This window comes from Lontra canadensis, unplaced genomic scaffold (assembly GCF_010015895.1).
Source record: "Lontra canadensis isolate GAN:19392208 unplaced genomic scaffold, GSC_riverotter_1.0 scaffold68, whole genome shotgun sequence".
In the NCBI taxonomy this organism is placed as follows: domain Eukaryota; kingdom Metazoa; phylum Chordata; class Mammalia; order Carnivora; family Mustelidae; genus Lontra; species Lontra canadensis.
This window is the reverse complement of record NW_022631062.1, coordinates 6,212,375-6,233,550: the sequence shown is the minus strand read 5'-3', so window position 1 is coordinate 6,233,550 and position 21,176 is coordinate 6,212,375. Positions and strand designations below refer to the sequence as shown.

The 21,176-nt window shown below is 46.7% G+C and overlaps 1 protein-coding gene across 1 annotated transcript in view; it reads right to left on the bottom strand.

The window, feature by feature from the left end:
• The window catches only part of ANOS1 (anosmin 1), a 170,146-nt gene that overhangs the window by 8,565 nt on the left and 140,405 nt on the right, over positions 1-21,176 (bottom strand). Inside the window, exons 8-9 of the mRNA XM_032880226.1 lie at positions 20,959-21,103; positions 12,988-13,134 (exon numbers count right to left, since the gene is read on the bottom strand). Of these exons, the coding sequence (XP_032736117.1) occupies positions 12,988-13,134; positions 20,959-21,103 (292 nt within the window). The remainder of the gene's footprint in view (positions 1-12,987; positions 13,135-20,958; positions 21,104-21,176) is intronic.

The window sequence follows — 21,176 nt, the reverse complement described above, 5'->3', positions numbered from 1 at the left end:
ACGGCCGTCTATACTGCCCATGGTCATCTACACTAGCCACGAACATCTACACTGCCCATGGCCATGTACAGAGCCCACGCCAGCACCAGGCCTGCTCACAGCCATGTACTTGCTGTTTTTTTCAGTGTTGAATGCCATGGGCAGTGTACATGGCCGTGGGCAGGCCTGGTGGTAATGTGGGCAGTGTAGATGGTTGTGGTTAGTAGCCACTGCCTTTAGCCAGTGCCAGGCCTCCCCACAGTCATCTGCACTGCCCCCGGCCATTTACACTGCGTATGCCAGCACCAGGCTTGCTCACGGCAATCTACACTGCCCACAGCCATCTGCACTGCCCATGGCCATCTACACTACCCACCACAGCACCAGGCCTGCCCACGGCCATCTTCAGTGCACACGGCCATCTAGACCGCCCACGGCCATCTACACTACCCTCACCAGTGCCAGGTCTGCCCACGGCCATCTACAGTGCCTATGGCTGTCTACACTCTGAAAAGCAGAGGGCAGAATTCCATCAGGGCAGCTGAACAGCTGAACTTTGATCCTCACTGGGCGAGACTCTGGGGAGCTGGGCCGGGGGGGGGGGCGCAGATGTGGAGTTCCTCCCCCGCCAAGAGACTGCACAACAGCTGGCGTGCAGAGCAGCAGCTGAGAAGCAGCAGCGTGCAACACACGGGGGGCTCCCCGGCAAGGAGATTTGTTCCCTAAGCTCAGAATGTGTGGTGCCTGGCAGGGATGTGTGGGACATGTGTCCAAGAACAAACAAGGGGTGGGCACCACAGACTCTCTGTGCCAACAGTGCTCCTCTGCAGATGTGGCTCCCAGAGCCAGGCCTCGGCTGCAGGCCTCCCCTCCAGGAGGCCCTCAGGAGCCCTGCTCCTAGCACACGTCCTGCCCTCATGTGCTCCTGAGCCGCGCACCTCCTCCCGCACCGTTTGGGCCAGCCCACAGAGAGTGGGGCCACCCCCAAGGTAATGTCTTGGGGAGAGGGGAAGAGGGCCAACGTGCTGTCTGACGCAGCCCCTGTGGCAGCCTGGGGCTCCGCCCACCCACAGACGACTGGGAGTGCGTGCCCTAGGGGTGGGAGCTACTCCAGCTCTGCCCAACGCCAGGTGTCACCCACTCAGGGGCACCGTGGCCCCACACTGGCCCGTCAGCACCACAGGACCAGTCCCTGCCCATGATACGTAGGACAGAGGACAAGAGAAGAAAAAAGAACTACAAAAACAACTGTAAAACAAGTAAGTAAATGACAATAAGCACACACCTATCAAAAATTAGTTTGAACGTAAATGGACTAAATGCCCCAATCAAAAGACAGAGAGCGAGGGAATGGATAAAAAAGCAAGACCCAGCTCCATGCTGCCTAGAGAGACTCATGTCAGACCTAAAGACACCTGCAGACTGAGCATGACGGGATGGAAAAGCATTTATCAGGCAAATGGAAGTGATAGGAAAGCCTCGTGACAACACTGAAATCGGACAGACGAGACTTTAAAACAAAGACTGTAGCAGGAGACAGAGAAGGACACCACGTAATCATAATGGGAACAGGCCAACAAGATCTAACAATTGTAAATATTTATGCACCCGTGTGGGAGCGCACAACTCCATAAAAGCAGTTAGTAACAGACAAAAAGGAAGTAATCAATAATAACACCACAACAGTAGGAGACTTTAATGCCGCACCACATCAAGGGACAGATCACCGAAGCAGGAAATCAGCAAGGAAACACTGGCTTTGAATGAGACATCGGACCAGACGGATCTGATATAGTCAGAACTTTCTACCCTACAACAGCAGAATACTCATTCTTCTCAAGTGCACATGGGACCGTCTCCAGAGCAGATCACTTGTTATGCCACAATATTAGTCTCAACAAATTAAAAAAGGTTAAGTCCTACTATGCATCTTTCTGAACCACAACACTAGGAAACTAGAAATCAACCACAAGAAAAAGTCTGTAAAAAATACAAGTACATGTGCATCACATAACATGCTACTAAATAATGATTGGGTCACCCAAGAAATCGAAGAGAAAATAAAAAAATACATGGAGACGAATGAAAACAAAAACACAGGGCTCAAAATCTTTGGAATCCATTAAAAGCTGTTTTTAGAGGGAAGCTTATAGCAGCAGAGGCCTACCTCAAGAATCAAGAAAAATCTGACCAACCTTACACCTGAAGAAGCTAAAAGAAGAACAAACAAAACCTAAACTGTTTTACAACGAAGTACTAAAGATCAGAGCAGAAATAAGTGAACGAGAAACCAAAAATACAATACAACAGATCAATGAAACCAGAAGCTGGTTCTCTGAAAGTAACAACAAAACTGATAGACCTTTAGCCAGAGTCAGGAGAGAGACACAGAGAGAGGTGGGGTACTCAAACAAAGATATGAAACAGGAGTCATAGGAACCAAAACCACAGCTACACAGGATTATCAGAAAATATTATGGAAAATTAAGTGCCAACAAATTAGACGACCTAAAAGAAATGGATAAATTCCTCAAAACATATACCTCCCAAAACTGAATCAGGAAGGAAGTGAAAATATGAACAGACTGGTTATCAGTAATAATAACAACAAAACTCCCAACGAACACAAGTCCAGGACCAGACAGCTTCACAGGCAAATTCTACTAAACATTTAAAGAAGAGGAGTTAATACCTATTCTTCTGAAACTATTCCAAAAGATAGGAGGAAACCTTCCAAATTCATTGTATAATGCCAGCATTGCCCAGATACCAAAACCAGATAAAGACACTACAAAAAAAAAAAAAAAAAAGGAACTGCAGACCAATATCCCTGATGAAGACACATGCAAAAATCCTCAGCAAAATACCAACAAATCAAATCCAACAAGAATGATTACAAAGTCATTCTCCATCATCATGAAGGATTTACTCCTGGGATGCAAGGGTGGTTCAGTATTTGCAGATCAGTCATATTGTGTGATGTGATACATCAACAAGAGAAAGGGCAAAAACCATATGATCATTTCAAGAGATGTAAAAAAAAAGCAGCTGATAAAGTACAACATCCGTTTACAATAAAAACCTTCAACAAAGTAGGTTTAGAGAGAACATACCTGAACATAGTACAGGCCATCTATGAAAAACACACAGCTAACACTGTACTCGGTGGTGAAAAACTGAGAGCTTTTCTCCTAAGGTCAGAAATAAGACAAGGATGTCCACTCTCATCACCTTTACTCAACATGATAGTGGAAGTCAAAGACACAGCAATCAGACAAGAAAAAGAAATAAAATGCACCCACATTGGTAAGAAAGAAGTAAAACTTTCAGTATTTGCAGATGACAGGGTACTATATATAGATAAACCTAAATTTTCCCCCCAAAACTAATAGAACTGATCAATTCAGTAAAATCACAGGATATGAAACCAATATCCTAAAATCTGTTGCATTTCCATACACCAGTACCACCATAGCAGAGAAATTAAGAAAACAATCCCATTAACAATTGCACCAAAAATAATGAAATACCTAAGAATAAACTTAATCAAGGAAGTAAAAGACCTGTACCTGGAAAACTATAAAACACGGATGAGAGAAACTGAAGGGGTGCTGGGATGACTCAGTTGGTAGAGCATGTGACTCCTGATTTTACCGTCAAGCCCAATGTTGGCTGTGAAGCCTACTCAAAAGAAAGAGAGAAGGAGATAGAGAAAGAGAGAAAGAAAGAAAAGAAATATAGAGGACACAAACAGATGGAAGGATATTCCCATGTATCTAAATTAAATATGAAAATAATTAAATATTAAATATTCCTAGAATATTTAAAAATATTATTAAAATGCCCGTTGTACCCAGAGCAAATACACATTCAATTCAATCCCTATCAAAGTAGCATTTTTTCCAAAAATGCTCAAAAGAACATTTTTCACGGAGCTAAAACAATCCTAAAGTTTATATGGAACCACAGAAGACTCTGAGTGGCCAAAGCAATCTTTTTTTTTTTTTTTTAATTTTATTTTTTATAAACATATATTTTTTTTCCCCAAGGGTACAGGTCTGTGAATCGCCAGGTTTACACACTTCACAGCACTCACGATAGCACATACCCTCCCCAATGTCCATAACCCCAGCCTCCCTCTCCCAACCCCCCTCCCCCCAGCAACCCTCAGTGGCCAAAGCAATCTTGAGCAAAACTGGAGGTATCCCAATCTCAGATATCAAGTCACACCTGAAAGCTATAGTAATCAACACAGTATGGTTTTGCCATAAAAACAGACACAAAGATGAGTGGAACAGAAGGGGGAGAACCCAGAAACAAACCCACGATTATGGTCATTAATCTTTCACAAAGGAGGCAAGAATATGCAATGAGAAGATGTCTCTTCAACAAATGGTTCTGGGAGAACTGAACAGGGACACACACGAAAGAAACAGGACCACTTTATCTTACATCCTGCACCAGTGTAAGTTCAAAATGGATTAAAGACCTAAATGTAAGACCCGAAACCACAGAACTCCTCCAAGGAGCACAGGCAGTAATTTCTCTGACCTCAGCCCTAGCAGCATTTTTCCTGGATACGTCTTCTGAGGCAAGGTAAACAAAAGTAAAAATGAATTATTGGGACTTCATCAAAATTAAAGCTTCTGCACAGCGAAGGAAATAATCACCAGAACTAAAACACAGCCCACTGAATGGGAGAAGGTGTTTACAAATGACGTATCCAATAAAGGGTTAATATTCAAAATATACTAAAAACTTATCAACCTGAACACCTCAAACCCAAAGAGTCCACTTACAAAATGGGCAGAACCTAGGAACAGACATTTCTCCAAAGAAGACCTACAGAGGGCCGACAGACACATGGAAAGAGACTCAGCATCAGGGAAATACAAATCAGAACTAACTGTGAGCTCCCACCTCACACCTGTCAGAACGGCTGAAATAAAAACCAGACGAAACAAGTGTTGGCAAGGATTGGAGGAAAAGGAACTCTCCTGCACTGTTGGTGGGAATGCAAACTGGTGCAACCACTGCGGAAAACAGGACGGAGGCTCCTCAAATCATTAGAATTATCTCATGATCCAGTAATTTCAGTGCTGGGTCTTTACCCAAAGAATACCAAGGCACGAATTCAGAAAGCCATATGCGCCCCTACGTTTACAGCAGCTTTATTTACAACAGCCCAATTCTGGAAGCCGCCCAAGTGTCCATCCATCGATGAATAGATAAAGAAGATGTGGTGTATACACACAATGGAATATTATTCAGTCGCAGGAAAGAAGGAAATGCTGCCATTTGCAACACCACCCGTGGATCTAGAGAGTATAATGCTGAGTGAGTCATCCGAGAAAGACGAAAACCGTAGGATTTCACTCAGATGGGGGATTTAAGAATCAAGAGAAACAAGCAAAGGGACGAAGAGACAAAACCATGAAACAGACTCTTAACTCTAGAGAACTGATGGTTCCCATAGGAGGGGGTGGGGTGTGATAACATAGGGGAAGGGGACGGACACGACACTCATCATGGTGAGCACTGAGTAGTACATGGGAGTGTTGGAACCCTGCATTGTAGTCAGAGCCTAACGTGACACTGCCCATTCACGGCACTGGGATGAAAATAAAATACAAAAACGCTAATTCAGAAAGATACGTGCACCCTGAAAGAACGGTTAAATCACTCGGTTGTACACCTGGAAGTGTAGAGCATCGTATGTTAATTATACTGGATTCCTTTTCCAAATGCAGACCACAAAATGCCCACCCTCGTGTTAGTTGAGTTCTAACTCCTTTCTACAAATATCCGCGTATTTATACAAATATCCGTGCAACTCATTTATAGAAATGTCCTGTCCTTAGCTTCATCTTGGCAATTATGAAAACCCTGCAAGTCTGTATTTAGGAGATGACTTCAGGACCCCGTCTGTAACCAGAATATGAAAAACAGCATCATCAAGTCAAACGTTTCCTCAGGGGATACATGTGAAAATTCTCTGCTAAGTGCCTGTGTTGTGGTGGTTCCTGAACTGAAGTTCTTCCTTCCACAAATGAATTATAACGTACTTGAGAAGTATTTTTAAATATGGAAATCTACTTTCGGTGTGCCTCAACTATGATTTGAAAACTAGATGTATCTAATCTGTTTCTCAAATATAATTAACTCACAGTGTCTGGCGTAAATTCAAGACTGCCAGAAATTTTTTTTAAGGATTTATGTATTATAGAGAGGGGGAGAGTCAGAGAGAACGAGGGAGCATGAGCAAAAGGGGCAGAGGGGAGAGGAAGAGAGAATCCCAGGGAAGACTCCCCACTCACCGTGGGAGCTGAGCCTGACATGGGGCTCAATCCCTGGACCCTGAGATCATGACCCGAGCCCAAACCAGGAGTCAGAGGTCCAACTGACTGCACCACCAGGCGCTGCAAGGAAATCGGAGCTCTGAGAAAGGGAGGCCACCTTGGAGCGCCACAGGATAGCCGCCACAGCACTGGCAGCCCCGCACAAGCACTTGGGAACGCATCGGAAAATGCCACTTCCTTGGGGCAGGGATTTCCGTTCTTTGCAGCATCTCCAACACCGGACATAGCACCTGGTATGCAGTAGGTGCTCAATCAGTATCAGCTGAATGCCATCCTTTCACAAACTAATGCCTTGTTCTCTCTTCATTTGTAAAAGTGCTTTGATCAGACAGAGTTCCGATTTTGTACAATTTTGTAAAAGAAAAAATTCAAACACCTACTTGGCAGGAGGCATTTTGACTCAAAGTAGAAGCAGGAATGTTTTCTCTCTTTTTGAGCTGATTTTTCACATTTCTGGAGTGCAAACACTAAGTCTAAACCAAGGAGCCTGAAAGAATCAAGTGTGGATTTTGTTGCCACACAGTAAAACGGAACTGTTGTCTGTAGGATAATAAAATTACTAATTAATAAAAGTAGCCAAGTGAGCCATTCCTTTTAGGGCTACAGATTCATTCTTGCGGATTTGTCTTTCCTTCCAGAGCATTCGCTGTTACACCCCAGCTACACAGGCACTCTGTTGGGCTAACACATGATGTTTGAGTCGTTTCCCTTTGAAATAATATGCTGTGTCACCATAAATAATACAAAAAAAAAAAAAAAGGACGCTCTCCCTTTGGGAAATTTCAAGGGAACTGAACAGATTTGTGCTTGTGAGTTCCTAGCTTCAAATCCAAAACCAACATGCTGGCCACCCTTGCTTTTTTAGGAAATGTGACAGATATCTAGAAACCCATTTCTACTTACAGTTTTATCTTGACGAGTAAACAAGATTCTCATCTACTCTGATCTGTCACAAGCATTCAGGTTTTTTAAGGTTTTTAACCCAGTGTATCCACTGGTGGAAATTAGTTATGATTCAAGAATATTCAATTGAGGTACCATTCTCAGAATTTTTTTTCCTATTTTAATATTGTTTTTCATTTTTATTTTTATTATGATCAGTTAGCCAACTTATAGTACATCATTAGGTCTCGATGTAGTGAAGCATTTGAGATGGGTCTCACGAGTTGCATAGGGTGCCTACAGTGTATGATTTTACAGAGTCAAAAAGTCCAGAAAAGCCAGCCAAAGGATCCTTTTCCAGGACAGAGAAAGATCTCATATTCATGTTCTACCCAGAATTTGTAGAACAGTGGGACCGTGCGTTGACTTAAAAGGGGTCTCGTCTCCTACGTGTGCAGTAGTTATGAAGAGCACATGCTCCATCAATGTCTCTGGGAACTCGGGTTTGGGATTCTGTAGGTCCTATGGTGCCTGCCCAACGTGCTTCTGGAAGAAAACAGATGTGTGAGGAGTCTGGAACTCCTGCTGTGTCCCCCGCTGGGTTTTAGACGTTAATTTGGCTTTCAAATTAACATCAAGAGGGACATGGGATGGACATAATTTAAGGAAAAGGACTTTTAGAAAAAAGACAACTCTAGTGACGGCATGACTTGTTCTCGGTCCCTAAGTGGCCGTGTAACCTGGTGGAAAGCAACCTCCCCGTGTAGACGCCAACAGCAAAGTCACTGCCGCCCCATTGTTCCAGTTCAACCCACGTTCCGACCACGGAACCAAGTCTTGAGCTGTATGGGAGTATTAACTATTTCCTGCCACAGACAGAGGGCAGTGATGGTTAATCCCACTTCATCTGCCAAACGGAATGCTTAGAATTCATCGCATTTGGGTTGCAAATCAATCACAAGACCATTTGTGAAAGTATCATACCTTGTTGTCTGCAAAGGAGGAAAACAGAGCTGGTCCTAAAGCCCCAAGAAGTGCCTAGATCAGAGGCGCTCGACCTCCTTCCTGGCATCCTGTTTCCCCTCTGCCCGTGGGACAGCCTTCAGGGCTCCATCTACAGGAAACCCCGTAAGAACCCTGACATTTGTGGGGTGATTACTTTGTGCTGGATACTGTCCCCAAGCACGGGTATGTGTACTCTCATTTAATTCCCACAACAAACCTACGACACAGTCTATCATTTTCCCTTTAGATCATCATGTTAATACAATAAATAAGAAAAAGTCCTTGACCTTCTCATTACTTTCAAGAAGAATATTTGATAAAAATCAATATGAATCCATGAGAAAAACACTGCAGATAACAGCAATGGGGGATGGGACACCTGGGGGACGCAGTTGGTTCAGCGTCTGCCTTCAGCTCAGGTCATAATCCCAGGGTCCTGGGACTGAGCCCTGTGTTGGGCTCCATGTTCAGCTGGGAGTCTGCTTCTCCCTCTGCCCCTCCTCGACTCGTGCACACTCTCTCTCTGAAATAAATAAAATCTTAAAAAAAAAAAAAAGGAAAAAGCAGTAGGGGATTTTGTTCATCTGGTGAAGTGTGTCTACTGAAATCTTATGATCAGACATCACGCCTGGGGTTAAGGTGCTCAATGACCTTATTGTGCAAATCCGATCATGGCAGATACGTACATCCAGTCGTCACGCTGTGCACCTCAAATATGCACCATGTTCTAGGGCAATTCTACCTCCATAAAGCTGGAGAAGGTAAAAACAGCAGATACTTGCATATGGACATAAAATCCGTTAGGTCCACTTGCACACGCTTGTGTTCATGCACACATGCACACAGGTCCCATTACATCACCCACCGCCCCTGTGAGATGGGCACCGTTACTCCCTCTTTATAGACGAGAAACTGATGTGCTGAGTGGGGAGTCATTTGCCTGACACCACACAGTTGGTGAGTGGTTCACCTGGGCTTTTAAATAAAATATATCTCGGTTTAAAGGCCGTATTCTTAAACTCCATGTTATTGTGGCTCAAATAGTAGTTTACAAGCGTGCAGTGTTTTACATATAATAATTCCTAACAGATGTTTAGAAAAGTGACTTTCCTCAGCCATCAATACCATTAACTTGTTTCCATGTAATCAGAATTACTAGTAGATCTTCAACCAAATAACCAAGAGGAAGAAAAGAAAGCAGTGCTTCTGCTTCATCTCCGCTTTGAACAAACACAAATGAAGGAGTCAAAAATAAAAAACAAACGTCACGCCTGCAGGGATCACTCCTATGGCGTCCCGCACTGAACGTCACAGTCAGCGTTACAGCAAGGGAGAGAAGGAAAAGGTCCCAGGTCTGGGAAGGAAAATATCACATTCTCATTATGCACAGGCTACATGGTTGCTTTTATGGAAAAATGGGAAAGAATCATCAAAGGAAATGCAGTGAGCAAGGGAATATAACAAAAGAGAGTCCGATTTGGCATCAAGACATTGAAAGAGGATGTATTTATCTGTATGACAGCCACAGTTAGAAAATAAAACTGAGGAAAAGTGTGCATGTATGGAATGAGATCGCAATAAACACAAACACCTTAGAATAATCCTATTAGAACTATTATAGCCTCTGCATTACACATTATAAATCACTGTTGAGAGAAAACTTTAAAAACTGGAATAAAGTGATACGTCAAGTGTCGAGATTTTTAAGATGTGAATTCTCAGTCGTTACCATATGTTCACTGTAATTTGAACAGAGATCTCACAAGGTTTTTGTGGGCACTGACAGATTAATATAAACACGGATATAAAAGCACAAAGGACGCAACACAGTCAAGACAACTTGAAAATGAAGTAAAACTGAAGAACTATGATTAAAAATATTTACAGATTTATAGTAGTTAAGACAACGTGGCAATGCCAGAAAGTTGGGAGGGGAAAAATGCCAAATGACTCCACAGAACATTGAAAAGATAAGTTGCCCATATTTGTGATGTAGGGCTGGGGCGGCAGCCCAGAGATTTGGGGAGAGTCCTCGTTAAATAAAGGCTGCTCTGTCAGCTGCAGCTCAGGAGGGACAGAAGCGTAAAGGAGCAGTGAGCCCGACACATAAACTCAGTTCCAGGCGGAAAGACAGCCCCAGAGAGAAGGATGAAGCGGTCCAAGTTCCAGGACGTGAGGGGAGGATCTGTGTGACCCTGTGTAAGCAAAGATCCTTAACCAGGACAGCAAGAGCTGTCACCCAGAGAAACAAAATGATGAATGGGTCCCCTCTACAACGCAGAAGCACTGAGGAAGGAAGGAAGGAAGGAAGGAAGGAAGGAAGGAAGGAAAGAAGGAAGGAAGGAAGGAAGGATCGCTCACACAAGGAGAAAACGCTGAAACCAGGGAACCGGCAGGTGACACCTATATGCAACGTGTAAAGTCCTCCTGCAGGACGGACAGTGCGGCTGAACAGCTTAAAAACTCAATCAAACAGCATGGAGCCATCGAGACGCAGGTCCCAGAACTGCTCAACTCAAAAGATGGAAACTCTACGTGGCAGAGAGAGGGGGGGTGCACCGGGGACGATCGTGCCCTGAGAGTGGGAATGGAAGCTGCAACCACTGTGAGAAAGTGTCATGTCTTCCAAAGCTCTACATGCTCCAGTCACCCATGATCCCCCTTGTCCGGGAGAACATGTGCATCAAAGACCTGTGTTCCCAGCAGCCCTGTGCTGCAGAGCCCCCCACCGGGGCAAACTAAATCCTCAGCCCCGGCTAAAAAGACCCATCGGTGGAGCTCCACACAGGGCTAGGGCAGACTAGCCCTGCATGAAGTATGGCTTCCCCAACAGAATGAGGTCGTTTCCCGCTCCCTGGATCTCGTGCACTCGAGAGGCCCCATGTGCGCGGTATGGTTCCAAGTGATAAACATTTCAAATATCAGCAAGACAGATCTTCAAGTTTAGAGGTCACGGAGGCAGTGGTTGCTCTTGTACGGTTAAGAAGTATTCTCAATGCTGACATTTGTATTTCATTATACGTTCATGTTTTCATGCTCTTGTATGCTTAAGATGTACTCTCAATGCGTACATTTGTATTCCATTATATATTTATAGTTTCAATATTAATGTTTTACTACTGATACAGTTTTAACCTAAAATCAGTAAACATAATAGATCAAATTAATTTTGTAATTTAATAATGATCCTAAAACTTATGCTTATGAATAGGGATATATGAATGAATAACTTTTAATAAATAATATTGAATAAATGGAATTTAGTTTTAATTAATGTATGAGAGTCATAAGACATTAATATTAATTGTAATATTATTTTAGCTGCAGAATGGATGTCAGCACCTTAGAAAAAAATTCTGGAACAAAAAGAACCCCAGCACCAATATTTTTTTTTTTTTTTTTTTTTTTTTTTGGCTCATGTAGGTTCCGTGCCCAGCATGGGTTCCAATGTGGGGCTTGAATTCACAATCCTAAGACCAAGACCTGAGCTGAGATCAAGAGTCAGACGCTCAACCAACTTAGTCACCCAGGCGGCCCTCCAACACCAACGTTCTGTGTAACACCGTACTTCAGGAGAACTTGAAGAACTGTTAAAAGTGAACTCTGGAAACAATCTGTCTTTCCTTTGTTTCCAAGCATATGAGTGATAGACATGGAAATGTACATCAAATAATTCCAAAAATACTAGTTCGATAATGCACGCAAAAATCTTTAGAATAAAGAAAATGAATTTATCCTAAAGACAGCTATTCAAATAAATCCTCAAAACAGAATTAATTCCAAGGGTAAATCTGGCTTGCAGTATTAATTATAAAATGGAAACTCTGAAGACACCCAGGAGTTTTGCTGTAGTGGGATGATGGTGTATTAGGATATTGTGGTGTGTCCGTACACAGAAGTGAGTTAAACAGGGCAACAGAAATACAGGATAGTGCAGAATGCTCCTACATTATATGAAAATGTGTATGTTTTACATACATATATGGACCTGTGTGTGTGTGTGTGTGTGTGTGTATAAAACAACTGAAGGAAGAACAGAAGTGTAGGAAACTTTTGAAAAGACATCTGCCAAAATACTGTTTCTAGGAGACCATACTGAAATAAGTGACTTCTTTCTCTATTTCCCAAATTATTTGGGTTGTGTGTCTTTTTTTAAACGAAAAACTCATTTAGAACAAAACTTTATAGGGCGGAATAATGAGTATTTTGAGTGTTTTGGAGACAGGATTGGCCTTCTGGGAAAGCAGTGAAGACAGGCTAACATCCCTGAGATGACAAAATGCAACCGGCTGACCGACGATGCTGATTTCTAAACATGGTATGGGTTCCTGGGAGAGAAGCAGCAGTTCACTCAGACTTCAGAACAGCAGGAATTAAAAAAAAAAAAAAAAAAAAAAAAGGATCTAAATGTTCTGTTCGGGTTCTGTTTCCCTTTATGTCACCCCCATGGCAGGGCGCTTGGGTGGCTCAGTCAGTGAAGCATTTGCCTCTTAGTTTCAGCTCACGTCATGATCTCAAGGTCGTGAGGTCCATCCCCACACTGGGCTCTGTCCTCAGCATGGAATCTGCTTGAGATTCTCTCTCTCCCTCTGACCTCCCCAGCCTCATGTTCTCTCTGTAAAATAAGTAAATCTTAAAAAAGAAAAAAAAAAAAAACCAAAAAACTAGGCACACCATGGTTCGACCCTGACTCTTGCACTAGCCCCCTGGTGTCACTGGGCACTTAACACAGATAACCGGTTGTCAGAGAGCACTTGTGTACCTTCAGTCTTTTTCCAGTAGACCTTCACCTGCAGCTGGTTGTCTTGATAAAAGGGGGCTCCGATTTCCAGGAGCCGCGCAGGCCGTCGTCGTTGGAAAGGGGGCTGCACGTGCGTCGTGCTCTTTCCCGTTTTCCCAAGTTGCTCTTCTGCAACAGAGTAGAACACTGTGATTTCTGGGTCAAAAGTAATCTGTGATCAGTACACAGTCGCCGGGTGGGACAGCTGCTCTGACTTAAAAAACAGGTGTGAATGGTATTCCTCATTATATATATTTTTTGTAGTTGTAAAGAAAATAAGTGAAATACTATGAAAATACCTCATGGTCTCAATAGCCAAACTAGAGAAAGAGCCTAGATGTCCATCAGCAGATGAATGGATAAAGAAGATGTGGGGATATATACACAACGGAATACTATGCAGCCATCAAAAGAAAGGAAATCTTGCCATTTGCGACAACGTGGATGGAACTAGAGGGTATTAGGCTGAGCAAAATGAGTCAATCACAGAAAGAAATTATGCTATGATCTCACTGATATGAGGAATCTGAGAAACAAGACAGAGGATCATAGGGGAAGAGAGGAAAAAAATGAAACAAGACAAAGCCAGAGATGGACACAAGTCACAAGAGACTCTTAATCTCACAAAACAAACTGAGGGTTGCTGGGGGGAGCGGGGGAGCGGGGGAGGGAGAGGGTGGCTGGGTTGTGGACACTGGGGAGGGTATGTGCTATGGTGAGTGCTGTTAAGTGTGTAAGCCTGACGATGCACAGACCTGTACCCCTGAAACAAGTAATACATTCTATGTTAATTAAAAAAAAGAAAGAAAAAACCACGTGGCCTGAGAACAATACAGAGAGCTCTTCCTGGACATCCCAGCATTATACATCCATGCCCAGACAAGGCCCTACATGTTCAATCGACTCTGTACGTGAAATACTAAGGGTCAGCAAATGCAGTGCAAGGACACATCAGACGGGGAGTGGAGCTGAAGGGTGCATCCATCCGTCCATCCACTCACTCCTTGTTTCTTGTCAGTACTTAGTGACCCCTTCCCAAGTGTCTGGTAGTGAGCCAGAGACTGCAGATACAAAGCTCATGCTTCGGGAGTGGACACACGTGCGAGTGATCCCGCACACAGTAGAGAGTGCTCCCAAAGGCTCGCGCACAGGGCGGGAGCACAGGGAGGAGAGAAGGAGATGTTTGCATCTCACAAGCAAGTGGTGCCTATGCTTTGGAAAAGCAGTCAAAGGGTGTTTGTGGAAACGAGTTACAAGAAGAGGCTAGGACGGCTGCAGTAGAATGCTTCAGGAAAGACGAGACTGGGTCCCTACGCATATTCACCGCTATTTCTTAACATGACTTTCCCCCACTGTCAGTGTAATACTGTGTTTACCGCGTACATATTGCAAAGCCAGGACGATGTAAACGTGATTCCGAATGACCCCAAGCTCGGATGTCCCACAAGCAGTGGCACCCAGAGAAAGTCTCTAATCGAACAAGACACCAGGAAACATTCCTCCAAATGAAGTGATTCAAAGTGTGATTTCTACCACCCTAGGCCAGGCCACTTCTTCCCCATCACGGTTTCATGGCGTAACCGGCTCTGCTTTTACTGTTCTCTTCGTTTGCCTGTTTTCATGCAGCTGCAGCTTTCCCATTTGTGCCATTCTTAATCCCTACAGTCTGTCAGGCTCCCTCGTCACTAGGTTCCAGACCCCGTTCGCTCAGAATGCACTGGCTGGCTCTCCTTGTCCATGTTGGGTATGACACTCTGTCCTTCCGTTGTCCCCACCTGTCGGCTCTGCATGACTATTTCTGTTCTTACTGTCATCCTATGAAACAGAGCAGGGTCAACCAGCTGTTAGTTGGCCCTCAACTGAGGGCTGGACAGCGAACGTTTTGGCTTCGGGGCCTGCGTGGTCCCACCCCAGTCCTCAGCTCTCCTGATGGCTCAAAAGCAGTCACAGAAGATCTGCAAACAAGGGGTGTGGCCGTGGGCCACTACCGTCTTATTTACAAAACCAGGCGGTGGGCCGGATGTGGCCCGTGCGCCACCGTTCACAGACCCCCGAGATAGTGACATCAGCCTGCACATATTCAAAACGAAAACCCATGGGGTTCAAAAACACTAAAAAGAGTGTCCAGTTGTACGCAAGTGCAGCCGTGGCAACAGTGAGCTGTAACCCCAGCACCGTCTTCCGTCAGATTCCCGCTCTCCCATGCATCATGGGCCACTTCTGTTCACGGAGCCAAGCTATCAGCTACAGGATTTTATAATAAGGATGTCAGAACGTCCCACTGACCTCACATCTCTCCTTTACCCAATGCGTAGTTTGGGAAGCGGCATGGTTAGAAACTCCACCAAACTTTCTGCTTTCTGAGTCCCAGGAGCCCCGGGGAGGAGACCAGACTGAGAAGCACATAAGGTCCACCGATAAGAACCTTTCCCGACAGGCCCGTGAAGTGCGCGTGCTTGGGAAGATAGGAGCCCGGGGAACGTGCGGGGCACCTGCACTGACCACCCACCACTCCTCACACCAGCACACGCCAGGATCACCTACACAACGATTCAAAGGGAAGGGACACTTAGTTACTCAGCTTCTAACATACAATGTTGTGCTTTCAACAGTTGAAATAAATGTTTGGATTCCCAAGACCATTTGTGAGGCTCCAAATCCAACGTGTGTACTGAGGGTTTATCACACCACCGGCCAGTCTCAGGTACACGCGGGGTGTCCTACAATTCAGCTCAGTTCTGACACCAGGTACCCTAAGACGGCATCAGATCCCTACAGACATCATCTACATCGGGGGGTGTCCCCCTGACACCGTCTACACCATCTACCTTCAGACATCAGATCCCCTATGGACACCGTCCATGTGTAGGGTGGTGTCCCCCTCTGACACCGTGTACCCTAAGATGACATCAGATCCCCTACAGACACCATCCATGTCAGGAGGGGGTGTCCCCCTCTGATACCGCCTACATCATCTACCTGTGGATGGCACCGGCTCTTCCCGGGTAAGGGTTCAGTCCTGTAGGACTGTGCCCCGCTTCGGACACTCGTCACCATTCCAGGTTGTCACCTGTGACTCTGACTACCTGCTATCGAGTGGAGGTTCCAACCAACTCCGTAAGCTTGATTACTTTGCTAGAGTGGCTCACAGAACTCAGAAACATTTCCTCACTACGTTACCTCCCAGTTTATTATAAAAGGGTGTACGTCAGGATGAGCCCGGTGAGGAGATGGCCAGTCAGGTCCGGGAGAAGGAACACAGCTTCCGCGCCCGCTGAAGACCAAACTCATTCTGCTTATTACAAAGCACAGCCTCACCGGCTCCTTCGTGAGAGGCGCTGGGTCATCCCCCAGCGAGAACCAGCAGCACAGAGAGCTTGGAGCGCACACGGGCTGGGTCCAGACAGAGAACCCACAGGGCTCTCGGGCAAAACTCATCCCTTTCCTGATCACCACGGACGTCAAGAATCCTGCTGGTCAGAGCAAAAGTATCTGTTAACTAGTAACTAAGGACTTAACGATTTTCACAAATGAACTTATGGTTTGTGAAACCCCTTTAATAATCTGTGACTTTGGGAATTTGCCAAAGGATAAGCAAAAGTTTAGATACTGTGGCTAATCTCTACGTGAATTTTGCCTTTGTACTTTATTATGTCCTACAGACAGTTTTGCTTTCCATTACATACACATAAGGATGTAGTTTTCTGTATCTCAAGATGGAAATGTGGTTGCTTTACTGAAATGCACAGACGCGTAGGGTTGCCGAGCCCCACGCCACACGGAAAGGACAGAGATGTGGGGCTCCGTGCTGGGAGCGTGGCCCTGGCTCTGAGGGCCAGTCCTGCTCCGTCAGTATCAAATCCAAATGCACTAAAATCATTTCTACGTGTTGTGAAAAGATCGGAGGTCTGACGGATACTCTACCGGTCCCAAAGGTGAGACAACAGAACAACTTCGCTATTTTTTCAAACGTCAAAATTCTAATTTTACAGATCAAGTGCCTCAGCGTATTTCCTCTGAAAAACTAGAAGAAAACCCCAGCTGCCTCACGCAGCTAGAAAACCAAGGGTCCTCCTGCCTCCAAGAAGCAAGCTGCATTTCCAGCCAGGCGTCTTACATCCTTCCTCCTCCGAGGGGCCCTTTTATGATACGACGTGAGCAGTCAGCTTCTGCTTACGTGGAGGTTTTTGTCACTGAAACGCCTAGTGGCCTGTAGACCTGGGAAAATGTAACTCAAAAAGGAACGTACATGCTGGCATTTACTACCCTCTTTCCTGTACGATGTCATTTCCCTTGCTTATACCATAAAGTTGTAATTACTCTTTACTTCTCGTTGGTCTGCGATGAAATTTACAGTGTTCTTATACAAGGCATACACTAGGGGCGCCTGGGTGGCTCAGTCCACTAAGCGCCTGCCTTCAGCTCAGGTCACGATCTCAGGGTCTGGGATCGAGCCCCACATCGGGCTCTCTGCTCGGCAGAAAGCCTGCTTCTCCCTCTCTCTCTGCAGCTCCCTCTGCTTCTTCTCTCATTCTCTCTTTCTCTGTTAAATCAATAAATATTTTTCAAAAGGAAGAAAAGTCATATCCTAACCTTCACGAGACTGCATTTCAACACGAGCATGTGACATCCTGACAAACATCCAGCTACGTCCTGCACAGTCCTTGGCGAAGCCTGTCTCTTCCACAGAACACCCTGAGACCAAACGACATGCGTCGGGCCAGGTCATCTGAACGATGCGTTTCTTCCTTCTCCTCTGTCACCTTTCTGAAGCCACAGGAGAGGCATCAGCTAATCCTCAGAATAAAGTGGCCTCTGAGGGGTTCACTGTTGTAACCCCTCACTGACCGGGTGAAACATTATCGAATTTTACAAGGGGACTAGAAAGTGACATTAGCGCTCAGAATCAGCCTGTCCAATGAAGGCTGACTCTGGCTGCAGGTCACAGACGGATTCCTGCTTACGCAGTGACACGGCTCGCTGTGTGTGCACGTGGGGCACAGCCACGGACACAGCTCTGCTCCGTGACCAACGTGGTCGGTGGATGTTCTTTGCCGAGTCGGAAAGCGCTGGGCTTCGACCCACGGTGGAGTCTGCCACCTCGCGCTACAGAGGACGGGGAAGAGAGACATGATGTGTTCCTGCTTACGGGGAACCACGTGTCTTTCCGAGACCGAGGAAGCGGACTCTCTGTGCCATATGGCTGAAGGCGTGAGAGAGGCAGGTCTACGACCATCCTGGAGAGAGTGGGAGACAAAGCTAGTCAAAGAGCGTCTCACTGACCCCGGCCGGCTTGTGGGGGCTGCAGCAGGCGGAGTGCAGAAACCCAGATGTGCCTCTGCGGGACCCCAGAGCCCTCCACGCAGCTCCGTCCGGGCGCGACCCCGGTGAGGGACGCCCCGGAGAGCCCTCTACGAAGGGGACGCTGAGCTCAGAGTCTTTCCCTCCTTGTTCTCAGCTGTGGGAGCGCACACGAGTCATGGCAGTCTGCAGGCCCACGCCAGTTTCTCATGGGGAAGGACTGTTGTTTACCGGAACAACCAGGACACGAAAAGGCAAACTTACTTTACACGACGGATGAAGTCCCGGACGAACAAAAGGTCTGAAGGATTTGGGTCTGAGCAGGAAGCTGGGGAGGGACAACGGGGAAGCAGTAAAGGACGAACTCTGGGGAGAAGACGAAGAGGTGACAGAAGGCAGAAGGGGGACAGACCCGTTACATGGTGAGTATTTCTAAAGCACGAGTTGGCTGCCATCTACAAAACGGGTAGTTAAGAGAGAGTGGAGACAAATACAAATCAGGACAGTATTTTAATTCTAAGAAAGAGGTGGGAATGGCCTAAACATGGCAAAGAATTTCACAGATCCCACGTGCAATCTGACATTAGAGACAGAACAGCTTTTTAAAGAATGGAATTTCTGGAAAAAGGAAAGAGAATCCTGAAGAAGGTGTCTTGGGCTCTGGTGTGAACAGAAGGATGAAGCGTGAAGCCATCTGTAGCAGGAGAGCCTGGGAGACGTGCAGGTGTGCTGAGCACCTGTTAGTCTGAGCACCTGTTCACCGCAGGAGAGCCCGGGAGAGGAGCAGGTGTGCTGAGCACCTGTTAGTCTGAGCACCTGTTAACTGTAAGAGAGCCTAGGAGAAGTGCAGGTGCGTGCCATCTGAGCACCTGTTTACCGCAGGAGAGCCCGGGAGAGGAGCAGGTGTGCTGTCTGAGCACCTGTCTGTTCACCCTCCAAGTGCAAGTGCCAAGCTAACAGCTGAGTACGGGGCTCAGGCACTCAGGCTGTGGTCCGGCCAGCAGACAGGGGGAGTTAGCAGCACACAGTCCTGGATGTGACTCAGGGATAGCCCTGCCTCCCACTTCCCCTTCCTTCCTTCCTTCTCCCCCATGGGAGGAGTGTGACCTCTCTGCACGCTCGGTGCTCTTTCTGGTCTCGGAGCTCACACGCACTCCACACTCATACAGGCTCATGCCTGTGCCTCGGGGGCCCACGGCGCCCTCCCCGCTCTTCCCGGCTCTCCTTTCCCACCACCACCTTCGTGTCTTCTGCTTCCATGGTTCCCCACGGCTGCGTGTGCAACAGATGGAGGCTCCCGTGATCCTGTGGACATGGTTATCTTCCAAACTCAGCATGAGGCAAAGCTCGGAATGCATCTAGTGTTGCAGTAATGTGCGTGCACCTGGGTGTCCATGCATATGCATGTGTCTTTGTGTGTGCTTGTGTGTGTGTGCATGTGTGTGCATGTGTGTGGGGTGTGTGTGTGCGTGTGTGCATGTGGTGTGTGTGTGTGCGTGCACGAGCACATGTACACGAACGCATGACACACAAGCTAGACGTGCCCTCCTGGTCTGTGCACTGTACACACTCTGTAGCCCACCTGTGTTCCTACGTAAGAGTCCAGCACGTAGGCATCCCCATCACTAGACACAGTCATGCAATTCGTAGCCAAGCCCTTCAGGGAGAGGAACAGATGGATGACAGGACTGAAAAAAATCAGCCTAAGTTGCTAAACATATAGAAAAGTTTCTATGAGAAGTTTCAGGTAAAAGTTGTGTTATGCCCCGAGTCATACAGAAAAATCAAAGACTGTTTCAAACACATTTACTCTCCAAAGAGCTGGTTTCTCAGGCAGCTAGGACGCTCTGTTTCTAGAACTTTTTTGAAAGCCTCATATCAAACAGCTGCTCGTTCAATCTGATGTTTCCAGGCGGGGGAAGGTGATCACGGGCGATGACTGTGTCTAACTCCGCAGAGCTGGGCTCGCCTTTCCGAGATTCAGACAAGCTTCCCGCCCGCTCTCCTACCCTCCGCACCAGACCCAGGATGAAAGGCGGACAGCTCGGGGCTCTGCTCCCAGGGAATCGACATCACACGCTCCTCTCACGTGCCCGTTCCCGGAAACCCTGCCGCTGCGGCTCTAACCTGTCCCCGCTCGTGAACAAAGCCGGACACAAGAAAGTCACTTATTTTCTGGCTCCGATACGAGTGCCACGTGGGACTCTCCTTTTTCTTTGCACAGTGTGGGGCTGACATACTAGTTTAGGAAAAGCGGAAACTAGGAAACTGCACAGGGGAATGACATAGTCCCTGGGATGTGCAGCGGCCGCTCCAGAAGGGAGGGTGAGCGCCGGGGAGCAGCCGTGGAGCAGCCGTGGAAATGGGTCGTGCCACCTGTCACGTTTTTCGGAGACTTAAGTTTTCTTGTTAGATTTCCATTATGACACCAATATATCGCATATTCAGTACATAACCAGAGGAGAAGCTTCCGGGGTGACCCTGTCCGACACGGTCGTCCCAGCGGCCGCCTAGCTCGGCACTGTGGCTTTGCCGCCTGCAACATTTCCCGGCTCAGGAAACCTCTCTCTCCCTCTCTCCGCCCCTCTCCCCCCATCCGGGCGAGACCCAGCTTCCATGCCCGCCCCACGGCGACAAGCTCGCGGCACTTACTGTGGCCGGTGGCGTGCGTGGGCGTGAAGTGCAGGGAGGCCTTGGCCCCCTTCAGGCGCGTCTGGCCCCAGTACGCGATGGCCTGCAGCTCCACGCTGTAGCCGCAGTCCGGCTGCAGTCGGTCCAGGAGCACGGAATGCCGGGACTGCACGGGAGACAAGAGGCGCGAAGCCCGTTATGAGCCTGCCCTGCCCGGCCCCTCCGTCCCAGAGCCCGGC